The 14,964-nt window shown below is 47.3% G+C and overlaps 1 protein-coding gene across 1 annotated transcript in view; it reads right to left on the bottom strand.

Moving 5' to 3' along the window:
• CLK3 (CDC like kinase 3) overlaps positions 1-14,964 on the bottom strand; it is a 24,731-nt gene extending 9,767 nt beyond the window's left edge. The window contains exons 1-5 of the mRNA XM_074232735.1: positions 14,869-14,964; positions 9,229-9,383; positions 3,206-3,419; positions 933-1,029; positions 585-651 (exon numbers count right to left, since the gene is read on the bottom strand). Of these exons, the coding sequence (XP_074088836.1) occupies positions 585-651; positions 933-1,029; positions 3,206-3,419; positions 9,229-9,383 (533 nt within the window). The 5' untranslated portion in view covers positions 14,869-14,964. The remainder of the gene's footprint in view (positions 1-584; positions 652-932; positions 1,030-3,205; positions 3,420-9,228; positions 9,384-14,868) is intronic.

Below are 14,964 nucleotides of genomic sequence, written 5' to 3'. Positions count from 1 at the left end.
GATTCTGCCATGTGGCATCTCCCAGGGAAGCCAGGAGAGATCACATCATTTTGGGGGTCCATGAAGTGGGGGGAGGGGCAAAGGAAACCAAGAATAAATCAACACCTGGCAGTAACAACATCTAATAAGCCTGAAAAAAAACCAGCTTCAGGTACTACTTTTTGTAAAAAAGTAAAAATTTAACTTTGAGCACTGGTCTGTTATTTCTCCAGGCTTTGGACAGCTACTGCTACCAGAAGTCTTCCTGCTAAGACACTCTTTAGATTGGGTAGCTTCTGGCAAGACTACTATGGCCTGGGGAGGGAGGGAGGAGGGAGGCCCCAAAGGCCACCTGGGCAGGAAGCCAGAGGAGACAAGGCAGACTCAGCATACCAGAGGGCCAACACTAGGGATGCAGTAAAGCCTGGACATGCTCCACCCCCACTACCCAACAGATGGGAGCCTCTGTATCTACAGGGCCCACCTTGTGGACCAGGCATCCAATCTGTGACCCAAGAGCCACACACAGTCTCCCTACTGAAACCTAATTCCAATTCCAGGCTTCCCCACTTTCCCTGGGCCCAGAGAGAGAGACATTGGCTTACCTGGCATGGTCCAGACACTCCACAACTTTGCCAAAGGTGCCTTCTCCAAGGCTTCCCACGATCTCATCTAGAAGAGAAAAGAAGAGAAGCCTAAGGATCCTGAGTTGAAAGGGCTGGAGGCTCCTGTAAGATCACAGCATTCAATTCCCAAAAACAAAAAAGGTTTCTCTCTCACTGCTACACTCGTTAAAAACAGAAGTTGCTAGTGTCTGCTTCATTCAGGCAATTACTGGTCGGCCCGCTAGCGAGCCACAAGCACTAGAGGCCCCTCCAGGACAACCGGAGAGGTCTTGTCTAACAGGGGGGTAAGAAAGTAGAGAGGTAAAGTTTTACGAAAGGTGGCTGTACATCGCTCTTGGAGCCAATCGCCGATCCGGCACACCAGGTGGCCCTCCTTGTCATCTTCCACACTCCTGCTGCTGCGCTTACTGCTCTGTTGGCTTCTCTGCGAGGACCGCCCCCCGAAACGAAACGCCATCCGACCAATTGCATGGTGGGCGGTTCCGATTGACAGATGGAGGCGTCGGTCAAAGGCAGAGGCGGCGGAGACGGTGAGGAGACAGGCGGCCGGTGGTTGGTTGGTTGGTTGGATTTTCCAGATCCCAGCATTTCATAAGGCACACAGCATATATAACGATAGGGATATTGCAAGGGACACGTCAAGACACAAACTGACTTCAAAAACAGAAAAGTAAAAAACAGCTACAGGTATGTAAAGAAAACTGGCATTAACTCTAAGGTGGGCGCCGCAGCCGACGGAGAAGAGAGCCCGGCCTGTGCTCCTGGCAGGCCGGTGGCGGGGTGGCCACGGCCCAGGGCTCCCACCACCACGCCTCCTCCCACCACGTCCCACCAGCTTTGCAATGGGAGACCAGGCGGCGCCCCGTGGCGAGGAGCACTCGGAGAGCGACGTGAGAGAGGCGCGGGCGTGGGGACGCCTCAAGCTGGAGGAGGGTCCGCCTAACCAGAAGCAGAGACCCACCCGTCGGCCAGCGGGGCAGGGGAGGGGAGTCTTCAGCTATGGAGGTGTCCTTTGGGTTCCCCTTCCTGCCTGGCACCTGCCCTACTTGCCTGCCTGCAAGGGGTCCCCACACCTGCCCTACCTACCTGCCTGCCAAGGGTCCCCAACCAAGAGCTCTGCTACCAAGTACTGCCAATACAGGCCCTTCCTCCAAAGCTACACTACGGTGGACTGACTTCAGTGGGGCTCCAAGGCCACACTCTACCTCTGCCACCACGAGACCATGTCTCAAAAGCAACCCTAATCCTCCTGTGTCCAACCAGAGGCCTCCGAATGCCAGGCTGACCCATACTGGTCCTGCTCCCAAGGACAGAAGAAGCCACTGGACTCACAGTCACACTCACAGGTCACTGACTCCCCGTGCTGCTGTGGGTCAAAGGTGCAGGGCCATCCCTGATCCCCGCCCCACAACTGAAGGAAGGGAAAGGGAGGAACATGTGTGATGGGAAGAGCAGAAATGAAGCCGCAGACCCTAGAGACTGCCCTTGAGTAGAATACCAGCCAGGCCCTAAGACCACACAAGGAGAAATCCTCACTGAGTATAAGACACACAAGTGCACGCACACACAACACACACGGTGACTCGGTATTTCTTACACTTTACACGTGAGGCAGAGAAGAACCTTCATTCCCTCCACTAAAACAATTGCTTCTCAAAGCACTTACTAAATGGGGAGAAATGGATTGAGAAGGAGGAGGAGGAGGAGGAATAAAAGGGAAAGGAGGAAGGAAGAAGAAGAGAAAAGGAGCCAGCCCTGAAGTCATTTCATTCAAGATTCTTGACTTGCTGGGGCTCTACGACACTTTATTTTGCCACCAGCAGAGGTGATAAAATGATCTATTCTAGTCAATCCTAGTAGTCTTTGCTGTCAAATCATTTATTTTTGCAAATTATTTCTAAGCCATGTGATCTGCCCCCTCCCCCCTCAATGATACTTTCAAACCCCAGCATGATTCCAATAAATGCTACTTCTTGCTCATTTAAAAGAGGCAAGAGCAGAAGAAACTCTCCTGGGGATTAAAGTCGGGGGGCGTACTGCCCAACTGTCATGGCTGCAGAGACAACCAAATCCTTGTCCATACATGGAGAAAGTTCCTGGCTCTCAGGTACCAACATTCTCCGTCTTGAAGGATTGGGGCTTAGGAAAAGGGGACGATTTTGTGGAGTGGAGGCAACAATCAGGCCCGAGGATAGCTGAGATAGAAACCAAATAGATCCCATTCAACATCTGGGAGGAAAGGAAAGGAGAAACAACTCCAGATACTCTGTCTGCTGATGCTGACCCAGATCACAAAAAGCCTTCCCGGTCTGATTTCACTAGGCACCACCAATGCCCAGGACAGAACTCAGAGACAGAGACAGGCCCAGGTGTCAAAGAGGGTGCCGGAGCCAGAGATCGCGACAGGTGCCGCTGCTGCTGCCGCCCATCAAGAAGTCTGAAGTATCAGGCTCACACCTGCTATGCCGGTGGAGGACCACACACAAACAGGACACACAGAAGGGTTCAGAGGTACTCACCCAGGTCAAATACACCTGAAAGGAGGCTAAAGAAAGGTGAGGGCACCAAACAATGGCCAGCTCGCTCTGGCCACTACTCACCGAGGAGGCGCTGCTACAAGACCTGGTGCGGCGTTTGCGGCAGTGATGGGGGTGCTTGCGGGTACGATGCTGGTCCCTCTCCCGTGACCTTCGACGATGGTGTGAGCGGGCTGAGTAATAATCCTCTCCAAAGGACGGACTTCGCTCCTCAAACCTATAGTTGTCACTGTCCCGACGTTCCCGGTATCTCCTTTGGTAGGGCAGGCGGTCATGGCTGTATGATGGGGAAAAGTCCAGGTGAGCAAAGTACAACCAGGGGGTACTGCCAGGGGTCCAGGGAAACAAATGCTTCAAATGGTCTGAAATATAGCTAGCTTTTACTTAGCTCTTGCTGTCCACTTGTGTGAAATGGGGTCAGTGCTAAATAGGTCTCTACAGACTAAGGCTAATCCAGGAGAAAGCATTAAGTAATGCCTACAAATGAGGCAGCTTCCTTGGGCCCACCAAACATAGGGAAGTTTCCTTGCTTAGCCAGAAATGTGTGTCCTGCTCACTGCAGAGGCTGAGATACTTAGGATTAGACTTGCAGCTACTGCCCATCAATGTAATTCCCATGCAAAACACAGAAAAGGCAACGGTATAGATCCTTGGGAGAAACAGGCAGAGACTAGACAAAAGGACAAACAGGTGTGATTCCATCATCATCCACCTGTCAGAAAATGAGGGAAGGGGGTCTATCTAGAACTGGTTGGACAAAACTGGACCAAGGATGCCTTCTGAGTTCTCCTAGAAGGAGGGTGTTCTAACATCCACAGAGAGGGAAGAGAACCAAAGGGCAGGAGAAACAATCTATCAAATGAAGAAGGAAATGTACCCCCAAGAAGAGAAAAAAGAGATAATTGGTCAAAAAAACAAGAAAAAAATTTCTAAAAGAAATATAAACCATCAGCAACCATATGAAAGAAAGCTCAGAGCATGAATAAGAGAAATACAAACAACAACTTGGAGGGTTTGCCTCAGCCCCAAATGGGGTGGGATCCTGGCCCTAATAGGAGGGATCAAACAGCAAACTAACAAAGATGAAAAGATGGAGACTGCTGATCAAGTGTGAGTGTGGGAAGATGAGTGTATACCACACACTTTCAGTACAATTGGGGGTTGCTCTGACCTTTCTGAAAAAGAAATTGGAATTGATGAAAAAAACCACTGGCTAAGATGGCAGAGCAGCAGAAGGTGGGCATCTGATATGCCCCTATGACTCCTCCAAAGAGATCTAGGTAAGACAAAATCCTGATGGAGCTCAGAAAGAACAGCCAGCTTAGAGTCAAGAGCTGATGCATCAAGCTCTTCATTGTAAGAAAAGGTTGGGTCTCAGAGCCAGCACAGAGGTGCAGGAAGAAGAGCACCTTGCTAGTCCTGCAGCTCCCCAGACCTGGGAAGGTCATTCCAGGTAGAAGCAGCCACAGGTTCTGGGATGAGGACAGAATGAGATGTGTCACAGACCCCCAAAAGCAGAGTGGGGTCTCACAGTCCATCCTCCAGCCTAGTCTAAAACCTGTAGGGATTAGAGAGGACAGGAATCCCAGACCAAAAGAGAGCCTCTAGCTGGGGCATTCCAGCTCTCTGATATGAGTGAGTCCAAAGAGTGCCCCAGATGTGGCAAATCCTCAGGGGAAATTCTGAGAACCAAACTCTGGTCAAGTGGTCAGAAATCAGGTATTGCCCTGGATCAGACCCCTCTGGGCATACTGAACCTAGCAGGTCCCCAGCAGGAAAATTCATCCCCAGCTGGAATATAACACAACACTCAAAGCCCCCAAGAAAGTAGCAACAGGACCAACCCAGAAATTTCCTCTAGCAGAGCATGGAGTCTAGTCCTAATAAAGTCCAAAGTCAAGTAAAAAAAAAAGATGGAAAAATAAGCAAACAAAAAAAAAAAAGAGTCTCTCCATATAAAACTATTCTAGTGACAGGGACTCTCAAGACACAGATCAAGAAGAAAAAGAATGACTCCAAAACAGCTACAAGCACAACTTGGAAGAAAAATAGAGTTTGTACAAGGGTTCAACTAAAATTCCTGGGAAAGAAGCAAAAGGTTTTTTTTAACGAGTTAAAAATGTTTTTATAGATGAATTGAGAAGAAAAAATTTAAAAAGAAATAAGGTACAAAAACCTTGCTCAAGCAATAAACCCTTGGAAATCAGAATGAACTAAATACAAGCTAAAAACTCCATCAGACAACAAGAAATATTAAATCAAAATCAAAAGACTGAAAAATAGAGAAAAATGTAAGGTATTAAATAAAAATATAAATTAACTGGAAAACAGATCAAGAAGAGATAATTTAAAGAATCACTGGTCTACCTGAAAGTCTTAATAAAAAAATAGACATAATATTTTTAAAAATCATAAACTACTGTCCAGATCTCTTAGAATCAAAAGGCAATGTAGAAAAGGATCCATCAAGATCCCAAAAGCACCCCCCTAAAACCTCCCAGAAATATCACAGCCAAAATTCAGAGTTTCTAGATCAATCAAAAAATTCAAGTAGACAGAAAGAAAGAATTTAAGGTTCAAGGAGCCCCAGTCAGGTCCACACAAGATTCAGCAGCTGTCACTATAAAGAAGCAGAGAGCTTAGAATACATATTCCATAAGGCAAAGTATCTGGTCAAAAAAAAAAATGACCCAGAAAACTGAGCCTAATGCTACTGAGAGAAGTGAACTTGAATGAAACAGGACTTCAATCCTAGTGAAATAAACAGAGCTGTACTCTTAAGTATAAACAGAGAAGTCAAGAGATATCTAAGAGTGTGCATAAATGAATAATTCTATGGGATAAACAAGGATAAAATGAATACCTTCAAATATGCAGAGATGATACATGCATCTCCTCAGAACCCTATCATTATCAGAAGTCATAAGGGAGTCTAATTAGACAAATAGCCTGGGAGTGGTTTTGCTATGTTCTAATGATCCTCAAAGAAGCATGGAAAGAGTGAGAAAGAGGAATACATTAGGGAAGGAAAGGGAGAGGAAAGATGGGAAAAGTTGTATCATTTCATGAGGTATACAACTAAAAGTCGAACAAGAAGGAAGAGGTGGGGAAGGGAAACATTTGAACTTCATTACCTTCTGAACTGATTAAAGGAGTAATTGAAAAGACATGCACTCATAGAACTGAGTTAAAGAAATACATTTTGCTAAACAGAAAAAGTGGAGGAAAAAGAGAGAAAGGAGGTGAAGGAATATGAGGAATGGTAGATTAGATGAGGGATTAGTCCTAAGAAAAATAAACTCTCACTCAGGATGTAAAATTATTTACAGTAGTTCTTTTTTGTGGTACAAGAGAACTGGAAACTGAGGAGGCTCCTATCAATTGAGGAAGGCTAAACAAGCTATGCCATATAAATGTAATAGAGTGCTACTACTGTGCTATAAGAAATGATGAAGAGGAGGTCTCAATAGGAACTGATGTAGAGTGAAGTAAGCAGAGCCACAAGAGCTATTTTTCTAATATCAACAATATTGTAAGACAATTAACTGAAAGACTTATGACTCTGATCAGCTTAATGACTCACTATGATTCTGGGTGTGAGGGACGCAACAATGCAGACTGAAACTTACTTTTTTAAACATGATCAATGCAGGAATTTATTTATTTACTTTATATATATATTTGTAACAGGTTGATTTTTCTTTTTTCCTCAGGTGGAGAAAGAGGGATTGGCAAGGAAGTTGCAGGGAGAGAAGATACATTTTAGCTGATTGAAAAAATAAAAATTAATTTTTTAAGGAATCAAGAAGGGAGGGAGAAGGAAGGGAAAATGGATTTTTTGTTCATTGAAAAAAATTAAACTGATTTTTTTTTTTGGAAAAACAAAAACAAAACTATCTGATAGAAAGAGACCCTTTTGCTGGCAATATACCCCAAGGATGTTAAAGACATATACTAGGCAATAAGAGAGACCCTATAATAAAGGAAAATGTTCATTACAGCATTTTTGTTTGTGTGACTGCAAAAGACTATAAACAAACCCCACCAAAAGTCCATGGACTGAAGAATGGATGAAAAAATTGTGGTAAGGGAACACATATTGGAATGTTATGAAATATTAAAAAATATATAAAAGTGAAAAATTTAGAGAAGACTTTTCTGAACTGATGTAAAATTAAGGGAACTGGGAAACAACACAGATAATAAGAACTACCAAGACTATTAAAATAAAAGTTAATACTTAGTAATTATGATGAGTATTCTTGGATCACTAAAGGAGAAAAGAAAAAATGCACCTTTCCTCTTGTACTTGGAGAAGAGAATCCAACAAGTTAGCTTGTGCTTTATTGTTTCTCTTTGTTATAAAAGGGATTGAAGGTGGACTGGGGGTTAGCCTAAAACAACCGTGATATAAAAACAAAAGGTATCAATAACACTTTAAAAACTGTACAAAACAGGGAACCATCTTGTAATAGTGAGCCTAAACAGAAAGAGATAGCTTTTAAAATTGAGTAACACCTTGTTTTTTTTATGTATCTGTCAGAGATTTATTGCAACAAAGAATTAAAACAGAGGGCGGGAGGGGGGAGGCAGCTCTGCAGATGCTGCAGAGCCAGAAGGGAAGGTTTTCAGACCCTTCTTCAGGGCTGAGCTTTCCCCTCTCTCTGGTTTGTTCTTTCCACTTGGGCAGTCATACTCACTGTGGATGTTACTTTCCTGGCTCTGCTCATTTGTCTGAATCTTCTGCTTGCTTCCCTGAACTTTTCACACCCTTCCTAATACAAAGTAATACTCCAGTCTATTAATGCATTACAATGTCCATTCCCAGTTCTCTTAGCACAGAACTGCTAGGACTATCTGGATGAAGAGTGCTCCATTCTTTCTGTTTTTCACCTCCTTGATTATGGGCCTAGCAGCTCAAGATCAGAGGAAGGGACGTTGTCCTCACTTCCAGAAGAGATGGACCTACTGATGGCTCCATCAACAGAATGTATTGGTGTTCCTGTATTTCTGAAGTTCCTCCAACAAGGATATTTCAGTCTTTTATCTTCTTGGCCAATTTGCTGAGTATGAGGTGTAAATTGTTTTGAATTGCATTTCCTCTATCAGTAAAATGAAGTAATTTTGCACATCTTTTAATAACAGGCAATTTTTGTCTTAAGAACTCTTTATTCTTATCCTTTAGCAATCAGGAATGGCTCCAGGTCTTACATATTTGTGTTAATTCCCCACATAAACATTACATGGGGATATCAAATATTAGTAAGAGCTGTTTTTCCCCCAATCAACAATTTACTTTCTTACCTTACATTGATTTGCACAAAATTTTTTCAAATTCAAGTATTCAAAATTATCTGTTTTATCTTTTTTGTGATTTTTTTCTCTATTCCTTATTTGGTTAAGAACTTTTCCCCTAGTCATAATGAGCAAACAAAATTGAGGCATTAAATGATAATTTAGGGGAGGGAAAAAAAAGGAAGGAAAAGAAAAATGGCAACAAAATGGAGTCACAGCAGGAAACCTGTTCCTCCAAGGGAATCAAAGGGCAGTAGGACAAGATCTGGAAACTAAGGATGAGGCACCTTAATTCCCCACAGAATGAAAAAAAAGGGCCAGTGGAAGAGCTGAACAAGAATGAATGTAGCAGGGAGGTAGGAAGGCAAATCAAAAGTCCTCCTGAGGGCGGCTAGGTGGTACAGTGAATGAAGCACTGGCCCCGGAGTCAGGAGTACCTGAGTTCAAATCTGACCTCAGACACTTACTAATTAACCAGCTGTGTGGCCTTGGGCAAGCCACTGAACCCCATTGCCTTGCAAAAAAAAAACCCTAAAAAAAAAGTCTTGGGGTGGCTAGGTGGTGTAGTGGATAAAGCACTGGCCTTGGGGTCAGGAGTACCTGGGTTCAAATCCGGTCTCAGACACTTAATAATTACCTAGCTGTGTGGCCTTGGGCAAGCCACTTAACCCCCATTTGCCTCGCAAAAACCTAAAAAAAAAAAAAAAAAGTCTTCCTGAGACACTGTTTCCCACTTCAGGGCTAAGAGCACACCATTCTACCTGCCCTTCTCCTTCCTAACTGGCTCTCACCTTCTGGATCGAGATCTTCTTGGGGGAAATGGTTCCCTTCGAGACGGGTATCGAAGTCTCCCCTCATGTTCACGGCTGTAAGACCTCCTCCTCTTCCATCTGTGACTTAGGTAAGAGTCCTGCTCAGGGGAGCGGTATCTTTTACAGTGATGCATCTAGGACAGAAGAGAGAGACTTGATAGAAATGCTGAAACATGCTAACAGGGGTAGCCGACTTCAGGGACTGGGTTCCCAGCATATTCAAAGTGGAGTCTGGGAAACTGATCATGTCAGGGGGAATACTAAAGAGGGGGGCTATTGTTCTAGCTTTGAGAACAAGTTCTCCTCTCCCAAACATGGTTATTAATCAAGGAAAAAAACTGAGGTTGTTCCCAACAAACAGGTCAAACCTATATACAGCAGCTAAAGAGTAACACTTTTCTGCTGAAGAACAAATAGAATTCTTCCATGTAAGTCTGGTAGCAGATACCAACAACCTAGGACTGAAGACCTCCTATTCTGACTTGGGAAGGTGGTTAATAGGGTAAACAGGTTCTGTGGCTCTGGTTCTATTCCAGGAATAAGAGGCATATTCCAAGTAGCCCCTTGTATTTGGAGAGGTAGATAAATGACAGGTATTGCCTAGTAAGATCCTTAGAAAGCAAGGAGATGGAAGTACATTACTGATGATGCTGGGGAAACAACAAGTTGTTCATTTCCCTGCATTAATTCTCTAATGCCCCAAAACCAGAGTCAGCAAAAGGAGGTTATAAGAGGGGGAAAAAGGACAGAAACAATGACAAATCTTGAATTAATGATGAAGAAAGATGAAGACAAGAACACTTTCTGACCTAGGCACCTCAGGGTAGGAAGGTGACCAGACAACTAGGCCTACTGCCTTTCCGTAGCCCTGATCCTAGTGATCTTTCCCACTATTCCTTCTCCATAAGGTGCCTACAGACTGCTCTGGAGAGCCAATCCAGTTACATGGTTATTATCTCCAGCACCTCATTCTACCTTCATGGCTTGGAAGCACTGGGTATCCCAAACTGTGCCAACCAGAATGGCTCCTTAGTTCCAAACTGAACGCCAAAACTCTAGCCCCATCTACCTTCAAATTCTGCCTAGCAGAGGAAGAGGTCTGCAATCTCTTTGTCTGAGTGTGAAGGAACAGCAGGACAGAATAGTCAGATTAAAAATCAGGCCCCCAACTTGCTTCACCCCAAGGTAAAGTCCCTGGTTGATAGAGTACTGTGAACTCTACAATAATGAAAACACTGCATGTGAAAAAAAAAAAAAGAGATGGACTCCAGAAGTGCTCACCATTCCTCCAGTTCCAAAGCACCAGCTGTGGAGGCCCACTCATGGAACATGCCTTTTTGCTAGCTTGATGGGCATCCAATTTTGAGTCACTCTATCCACACCTCTCCCATAACCCTTACTCCTTTTCCGCACCACTCAAGGAGAACCACCCTTCACTTGGCTGGGCAGTTCTGGACTCACTGCATTGCTTACTAAATAGAGCAGAGAATAAATGAAGCTCTGGCCTGGTGACTGCTCACATTTCTCATATGACTGAGAAAAAGTAACTGTATCTCAGCATGCCCACTGACAGTTTCCCATCCCCTTCACAATTCCCACCTTATGAGACTGCAGAAGTTCTTACAAAGCAGAGCTACCGAGAGATAAATCTTCCATAAAGGCCTTGCAAGCAACTTCAGATTGAATTTGGGTTAATACTTTATGTTTAAAAAGCCTTTTAAGATTGCTGACTAATGCTACATTAGTTTCCTATAATTATCCCCAAGACTAAGCACCCAAGCTGGGAAATAAAAACATGTATCTAATAGCCACCAAAAATGTTTCACTGAGACTGGAGTGGAGGCCAGGCCTGATTCAACCTGACTTTTTAATGCAGGTTCTTTCTCATCCTCAATCACATGATTTATGAAGGAATCTGCTTTGGGCCAAAGATTATTTCCCGAGTCTCTAACATCATCCATATGTTAATGTACAGGTAGATTTTTAGAGTAGTTTTTTAGTGTTTTTAAAAATCTGATTTCACTGATATGGGTAATCCTGATAATCTATACTGATCATAACCCTTTTTAGCAAGGTGCTGAGGGTTCCCTCTTAGCCCTTGCCAAAGACTATTTGCCACTCTTCGGCTACCCTGGTGACAAGCCTCTACACATTTAACTAGGTTGGTCCTTAGAAAGAAAGTTGGTCCCTGGCCTTGTCCCTAAAGGCTGTCCAACTGAGGAAGATGTTGCCAGAGTTTGGGTTTCATGAGCACAACTTTGAAGGCCCTAGATCACCTCTAGGCCACAGCAAGCTATCAGAGCAGTCCTGGAATGATGATGATGATGATATAATCTGCATTTCTATGCACTTTAAGGTTTGCAAAGTGCTTGACAAAATTCACCTCATTTTATCCTCAACCCTGGGAGATAAAGTGCTATAATGATTCCTATATTACTGATGAGGAATATGAGGCTGAGGTGAAAGACCCAGAGGCACAAATGTAGTGACTGAGGCAGAGTTGGAATTCCAGTCTTACTGCCTCCAAACCCAGGACTCTAACCACTGAACCACCTAGCTGCCTCCTAGATGGAGCTTTTACAGAAATATTTCTTGGAGAGTCCAAGATGACATACTGCTATCCAGTTTTATTCCTAAATGTCTGATGGTTTCCAGTAACAACGGATTATGTTAAATTAAGCATGGATACTATATTGCTTCAAATCTAAGCCACATTTCCCCCCAATCTAATTGGCTTATAATATGTGGCTTGTAATAATATTGTTAGTTCCATACATATAGCTTAAACCTTCCTGGTCTCCCAGATGGCCTGAAGAGCTAGAGGAGTCTGCAATGGATGAAAACTCCCACTTGCAGGCCAGCCCTGACTCCCTCAGAGAGAGGAAGTCTTACTGAAAAGCTCAAAGACTCTCTTTCCCTTCTCCCCATTGCCCCGGCAAGACAGGATCACTGGTAGGAGATCCCATCTCTCCAAAGATAGGGCAATTTGTCCCATAGCTGCTGCTCTCAACTGCCAAGGAGGCTCCATGGAACTCAATGTCACAGAATGAAAAGTGGATGGAGAGAAACCATATGGCAATACTATAATGGAGCCTATTAGCTTCCCTTTGGCAACATGCACAGAGATACACAGATACACATACATACATACATACATACATACCCACACACACCCCCTGCCAAAATCTTATCAAGTATTCAGTTTCCAAAAGGGACTAATAATGGAAAATAATTATGCAAATTCATGCATATAATTATATGTATAAACAAGAATATATGTTTTTAAGTGTGTGTGGATGTATATTTCTTTCAAAGAGACTTCATTTTAGAAGTGAAATCTATATTTAGGAGCAGCCTTGTTCAGACCAAAAGAGAACTTTAAAACTCACTTCCAAATGATTTAGGTGGGAAGTTACCCACCTGACATGAAAGATTTCACCTTCCTCCAAAAATCTGTAAGCCCTAAAACCCATTTCCCGGCTCACTTACTCCTCAAGAGGGCTCAACAAGGCCCAACAGATTAAAACTCCCAAGTTTCTGAACTGAGCCACGGAATAGAACAGCTTCGAAAAGCAGTCAGTTTCAAACCTGCTCTAGTTTTCCTACTGCATGCTGAGAAATGGGAAAAAAAATCAAACCAAGTCCAGATGCCACGCTGCTAAGATGCCAGCTGTCTGTTCAGAGGTACTAAGGGCACAGCCTCCTTGTCATTTTTTAACATGTTGTTGGCAGTGGGAAAACTGGGCCAACAAGAACATCCAGCCCAGCCTTGCCTGGCACCTGTCCTCTCCCTGGATCCCAACCAATCCAGTACCCCAGTTATTCCGGAAGGCTGCTGCTGCCACCACTGCTGCAACTTCATCCCCTACCACCTCTCAAATTGACACCATAGAGGTTGAAAATTTTTCTTTTCAAGGGCATTGGAAACCGGGCCAGAGGGAAGGAAGGTGGAAGGCAGCCAATTCTGCCTTGCCAGAGGGGTTGTCTCTCTCAAGTCCTAGCCCGGCTGAATGGGGGGGGGGGTGTCAAACCACACATCCAAAGGTAAGAAAAGTCTCAAAGATAAAGATCGAGGGTGTCCGCACAGTCAGCTAGAAAACACCAGGCCGCACTCAGAGGCTCCGGTATCTCTTTCGTTTTCAGGACTGGAGCGATCACAACAAAACCCCTGGGCTCGGGGCACAGCTGGGGCACAGCTGCGGATACTCAGGGCCCTTGAGGGCCTCCCCGGCCCCGCTGGCCGAGGCACCTCCGCTGGGGCGCTGCCCCCCAGCCTCGGTTTCCACGGGGCGCCGCTGGGGGTCTGGCCCGGACACACCCGGCCGGGGGCTCCAGCCCGACCTTGGGGCGTCTATTTCGGGGGTGAAATCGATCAGGGGATACTGACGAGGGGCGGGGCGGGGCAGCGTTCTGCCGGCGGGGGGCGGGGGGCGAAGGGCCGCGCTTTGGGGGGCTTCGGAAAGTAGGGCTCTCCGGGGGGGGGCTCGGAGGCGGGCACCGGGAGAAAGCAAGGGAGCCCCGAGGCTGGCAGCTCCGAGAAGCGGGCAGGGCAGGACGGAGACTAAAGAGAAGGGCGAGCGCCCCAGGGGCAGGGGCAGGGGCTGGGGCTGGGGCAGGGGCAGGGGCAGGGGCAGGGGCTGGGGCAGGGGCAGGGGCTGGGGCTGGGGCTGGGGCAGGGGCTGGGGCAGGGGCAGGGGCAGGGGCAGGGGCAGGGGCAGGGGCAGGGGCTGGGGCAGGGGCTGGGGCAGGGGCTGGGGCAGGGGCAGGGGCAGGGGCTGGGGCTGGGGCAGGGGCAGGGGCAGGGGCTGGGGCAGGGGCTAGGGCAGGGGCAGGGGCAGGGGCAGGGGCTGGGGCAGGGGCTGGGGCAGGGGCTGGGGCAGAGGCTGGGGCAGGGGCTGGGGCAGGGGCAGAGGCAGGGGCAGGGGCTGGGGCAGGGGCAGGGGCAGGGGCAGGCGGCTGTACAGCCAGAGGCACTCCCGGGCGGGACATCTTTGAGGGAGAATCCTTAGAATCTGAGCGCGGGGCGAGAGGCCTGGGGAGGGTTTGGGCTTTAAGGGCAGGTGGGATTTTGACTGTATGGGGGGCTAAGGGAGAAGAAAGGAATGAGGAGTTAACGGCAGACGGGAGGGGACAGACGGGGGGGGTAGGAGCTTGGGGAATTTCTGGGGGAGGCCTGAAGGGCTAAGGTATGGGGGGCTTAAGGGCGGGGGGGAGAGCTTGAGGGGCGATTCCAAGAGCAGGGAAGACTCGAGAAAAAGGGGAATGGGGAGACAAGCTGGGCCGGGGCGGGTCCCCAGGGGGCGGGGGCGACTTGAAGGGGGTGGGGTCTGTAGGGCGGCGGACAGCACTTTAAGGGCAGCCGAGGGTCCGGGTCTCCCGCCGCCGCCAGGCCCGAGCCCAGGCCCCCGCGGGAGGGTCGGGCCGGGGTGGGGCCGAAGAGCCCAATAGGGGTTGGCGGGGTCAGGGGTGAGAGGTCAGGGAGGAATGAGGGAGGGCGCCCGGAGGGGGAGGAGCCGCCCTCGCGGCCGCCCGCCGTCCCCGCCCGCACCCCCCGCACCGAGCCGGAGGAAGGAGCGAGGGGAGGCAGGGGGCGGCGATGACGGCGGGGGGGGGTCTCACCGTCTCTCGGGCGCTCCAGCTCCAGCTAGGCCCCGCTCCCAGCTCCTGGCGCCTCTTCCGCTTCCGGCTCCGGGCTGCGGCCTCCGCCCGCGGCGG

The sequence above is a fragment of the Macrotis lagotis genome, chromosome 4 (genome assembly GCF_037893015.1).
Source record: "Macrotis lagotis isolate mMagLag1 chromosome 4, bilby.v1.9.chrom.fasta, whole genome shotgun sequence".
Taxonomy (NCBI): Eukaryota; Metazoa; Chordata; class Mammalia; order Peramelemorphia; family Peramelidae; genus Macrotis; species Macrotis lagotis.
Note: the sequence above shows the minus strand (reverse complement) of the source record. Positions and strands in the feature narration are given on the sequence as shown.